General features: G+C 36.3%; 1 protein-coding gene across 1 annotated transcript; it reads right to left on the reverse strand.

The window, feature by feature from the left end:
- On the reverse strand, positions 1672–4030 carry LOC104787243 (protein DETOXIFICATION 48). The gene is made up of 2 exons (XM_010512781.1): positions 3722–4030; positions 1672–3375 (listed from the first exon to the last, which is right to left on the reverse strand). Exons 1-2 carry the CDS (start codon positions 3884–3886, stop codon positions 1939–1941), a joined length of 1602 nt encoding a protein of 533 aa, XP_010511083.1. The 5' UTR covers positions 3887–4030; the 3' UTR covers positions 1672–1938.

Raw genomic sequence — 4524 nt, forward strand, 5'->3', positions numbered from 1 at the left:
ATACATATTTCATGAATAAGAACATAATAAAATTGATGATGTTTGAAAAAGTAAGAAAATTGTTTACAAGAAAGGAAGACGCTCTATGTCTCTGCGTGGGGGACCCTGCCTACCTGCCTAAGATAGGCTTTTCAAACACTACTCTCTTTCCCCTCCAAACTCGAGCTTTACCACAGGCGACATTTCTAGACTTGGAATCTTTTAGTTCGACTTTTGTTTGAACACAAATTTCACTACGACTCTCTACTCTCTATATATTATTTATTATATATATATATATTTCTCTACTTGTGATGCTTCATGTGGCTACGGTTGAACGTTTGATCTAGCCAAAGACGGTAAGAACCTGTGATTGATGTAACTTTTATTGTATACTTGACATACTTCTAAGTATACGTACATGGACACTCACATATATCACCTTTCGAATCTAATATTATTTATATGAGGTAAGAATTAGAACATATGTCATAACATTGCTTTCCTCCTAGGATTTTCAGGGATAGAATTTGCAAAATGACAACACACAAAGAATTATTTGGATAATGGACAAGTGCTTAGATTGCAATTAAAATTTAACAGAAGAGTACAATTAATCAAGAAGGATGCCAAATGTAATGCGATAATATCATCATCAATGTAATATGTAAATATGTAATTTCGAAATTGTTTCACCAGTAAACTTAGAGAGATCTAGTAAAATTGACCTCACAATGTTTACCAATAATAGACAAAAAAAACATAAGTTGTTCACGTGTAATTAATAACAAAAGGCGGAAGTCGAAAACTAAAAAATATAATTGTCTTTTCTTTCGTCATAAATCAAAAGCCAATGAAATTTCAACTTTTCATAGATGGCCAATGAAACTTAACGATTTTTTTCCATTTTACTTCATAAGTTTTACTTCTTTAAAATATCTTCTGAAAAGAAATATCAAAGGAAATTCATAGTGTCGACACGTAGACGCATTATCAATTCCACTCAGTTTTTTTTTTTGTTATTTTGTCATATTTATGTTTTATTCTTTGGCCACATCGCTGGTGAAGTTCGTATAAATTCATGTTCTGGTCCCCTCAGAAAAAGAAGAGAGTAGTATATATAAAAGAAAAGAACGGATATTTTTTTTTGTTTCAAGATGCTTCTCTCTGTTCAAAGGAAACAACCAAAAATCAAATAAATATGATCTCAATTAAATTTTAAACGTATCGAATATGATAGTATTAAAGGGAAAAAAAATTTCCATTTTTGGCTGCGAATATAATTTCCTTTTATGGAACATGGAACAACCAAAAAAGCTCATAAATAAAGATTCATCTTGCCTGTCGTTAAGAAAAGAATTGATTGTTAAATCAGCAAAGTTTTCACAAATATATATATATATATATAGAATTGCAAAAAAAAAATACTAATCAATTATGGAAAATATTCTAGATTTTTTTTACTTTATCCGTAGTTATTCTGATTGTCTTCGACCCGTAGGTCTGATCGATACAGACCTAGTGACCTACCGTACATTAGTATGGTCTTGACAACAAAATGGTTAAGTATTAATTATTTTCTAAGAAATACGTTGAAGTTGTAATAATGGAGTTAAATGTTATCATTTTATTTTATGGCTTTGTTTAACAAAAAAAATATCATTTCTCCTACAAAATGGACAAAGATAAATGTAACCACACCAAACTGAGTTATTACAAAAGGGAACATATAATAAAGTACAAACTGCTAAAGTCAAATTAGCTAAGAACTATCACACCCATACAAACAAACATAGATAACACAAACACTACTAAAGCCCACAAAATAAATTCGTTCTTGAATTAAAAAAAAGTAGAAATTAATTAAGGAGCAATGTAAACTCCGAAAAAATAATGTTTTGATAAGAACATATGTACGCTAATGTTGATGGCAAATGACTCCAAAGAATAGCTATCAATCTAAACCAACATCGTTTTCATCATATCTTCTGTATCTGAGTTAGACCGGCTCTTTGATCTGGCAATGGGGAGGAGAGGAGGAGTCTTTCCAGAAGTTTCTGACGTCAGCTCTTCAGCTCTCTCAGCTTGGACTGCCCAATCTGTTCTCAGGAGTGCACACAACATGAGAGAAGCACACGTTGCTTGAGCTGCAAGTAACCCGAGCCAGAGACCTGGAAACCCTTGTTTGAAAACAAACCCAAACAGAACAGCCACCGGCATGCCAACAAAGTAAAACGATCCCAAATTTATGTTGGCACCAAGTGTTGGTCTTGCACAACCTCTTAAAACCCCACAACCGGTCGTTTGAGGACAGTTTCCGAGCTCACATAACCCCACAATGGGCAATGCGATTGAAGTCAGCTCAAGAATCTCTGCATCAGTGGTAAACAAGCGTCCCCACCGGTGTCTAATAAGCACGGCAAACACCATTGCCATTAAGCCTAAGGCGGCCGCGCAGAAGAGTGAAACAATCATGGATATACGAGCTTTCGCAGGGCGTTTGGCCCCAAGCTCGTTGCTAATTCTCGTAGAGACACCAAGGCTGAGAGAGGATGGGAAAACGTAGACCAAAGCTGTTGTTTGGATCAAGATTCCCATAGAAGCCACGGTGGCTCTTGGGTTAGCCAAAAGTCCACACAAAATGATCATGAACTCGTACCACCACCACTCTAAACAAACAGACACACAAGTGGGTATGGCAAGTGAGAGCAAAGACGACCAACCTTTAAGAGAGTCAATAGTAAGTGGGACCCATGTGTCACTATGCACGCTCGTGAAATACACAAAAGAAGATAAGACGACTACAAGGTTGAGATTTGTCAAAACCATAGCTATTGCGACTCCCGCGACTCCCATCTCGAGTTTCACCACTAAGAGGAAGTTCAAAGGAACGTGGACGAGAACGGACACGGCCGTGGAGTACGTCACGGGCAATGTTATGTTTTGTGTTCGGAGGTAAATGCGAAGAGGGTGAAGCAGAGAGAGGAGAAAGAGGTCAGGGATGGCGAATAAAAGGAACTTTTGAGCTACGGAGGAGATCTCTTCATCTTGGCCGCACCATAAGAGGATTCGCCGCATGCTGAGCCACGAGAAGGAGATCGGGACCGAGCAAGAGAGGAGGAGGAGGACGGTTCTTTGAAGGGTTAGTCCTAAAAGCTTCATTTGTTTAGCTCCGTAGGCTTGGCCGCAGATTGGTTCCATCCCCATGGACAAACCGGAGATGACGGAGTAGCCGGTGATATTGGCAAAGCCTATGGAGAGAGATCCTCCGGCCAACTCAAGCTCACCGAGGTAGCCTAGGAACAGCATCGATATCATCGCTCTTGAGTACATAAGAAGTCCGGTCATTGCCGTCGGCCCAGAGATTCTTCCGATCGCCTTCACTTCTTCTAAGCCCTGCCGCCAGATTAAGAAAACAAAAGTCAAGAAGAAGAACCGTCCACGTCCATAGATATTTTACCAACTTTAAAAATTTTTTTTCTGGTTGATGGTTAATTATATTTAATCAAATAAAGCTTATGTTAACCTTTAAAAAAAAAATAACAAGAAACAATACCAAAAGGCATAAAAAAATATATATGAAACTTTCGTTTCTATATAGATATACTTTTTGGCATAGTTCGTACAATCTAGTTTTGTCAAGAACTCGATTCTTGTATTATTTTGTATTATATATATATATATATATGTACACCGTAAATAAATATATGCTTCTATAAGAAAGAAAAAGATAATTATTTACCTCATGAAAAGTTGGCCATCTTTTAAGGTCTAAAGAATCATTATTCGTGAATTCGGAATAATGAGGGTTATCTGTATCACATGTCTCGAGTTTTGAAAAACGGGTTTTGTCTTTACAAGATAATAAGGAAGAGGAAGAAGAAGAAGATGGTGTAGAATTACACATGATTCTCGAGAAGAAAGTAAAATAGTTTGTTTTGTGCAGAATAGAGATAAAGTGACAAAGAAACAAACTCTAGAGCTTTTAAGTCGTTTGGAGGCAAAAACTATTTTATGCAAAATGGTAAAAAGAAACAAAGAGGAACTAATATTTTTAATATGGAATTGGTTGGGCCTTTTGCAGGAGAAGGCTTCGGTATTTATAGATTCAAAGAATGTATGTCGCCTCTACACGTGGCTAAAAATTAATTAAAAATCATTTTTTAACAAATCATTTGTTTTCTAATAGTATAATACTTATTGAAGTGGGACGATTTTTTGTTTGCTTTGACTAAACAAATCGTCTCCCCACCACCGAACAACGACACATAGTTTCGGATAGATAGCTCGAGAGTTTTACTTTCATGGAAGACAAAAAAAAAAAAGGTCCAGTTTATCATATTAAATTACATCGCATTGCCTTTAATAATACTGAAGCCTCCTGCCTAATTTCGACACAACTTTGGGGTTCACTATATATATCGAACTCTTTCGGTAATGTCGGCTGGCCAATTCATTATTGTATTAACTGTTGTCACCTCTTACCCTGAGAGGATCCGTCTAAGAATTTTAATTATAAGTCTTGATACATGACTCTTGATCCAA

The sequence above is a fragment of the Camelina sativa genome, chromosome 5 (assembly GCF_000633955.1).
Source record: "Camelina sativa cultivar DH55 chromosome 5, Cs, whole genome shotgun sequence".
Classification (NCBI taxonomy): domain Eukaryota; kingdom Viridiplantae; phylum Streptophyta; class Magnoliopsida; order Brassicales; family Brassicaceae; genus Camelina; species Camelina sativa.

What these genes read in the sequence shown, in the direction of transcription:
- LOC104787243 (XM_010512781.1), bottom strand. Translation starts at nt 3,886, where the DNA reads ATGTGTAATTCTACACCATCTTCTTCTTCTTCCTCTTCCTTATTATCT. An exon ending in GATGGCCAACTTTTCATGAG is followed by an intron (nt 3,376 to 3,721) that starts GTAAATAATTAT and finishes ATCTGGCGGCAG; the next exon opens with GGCTTAGAAGAAGTGAAGGC.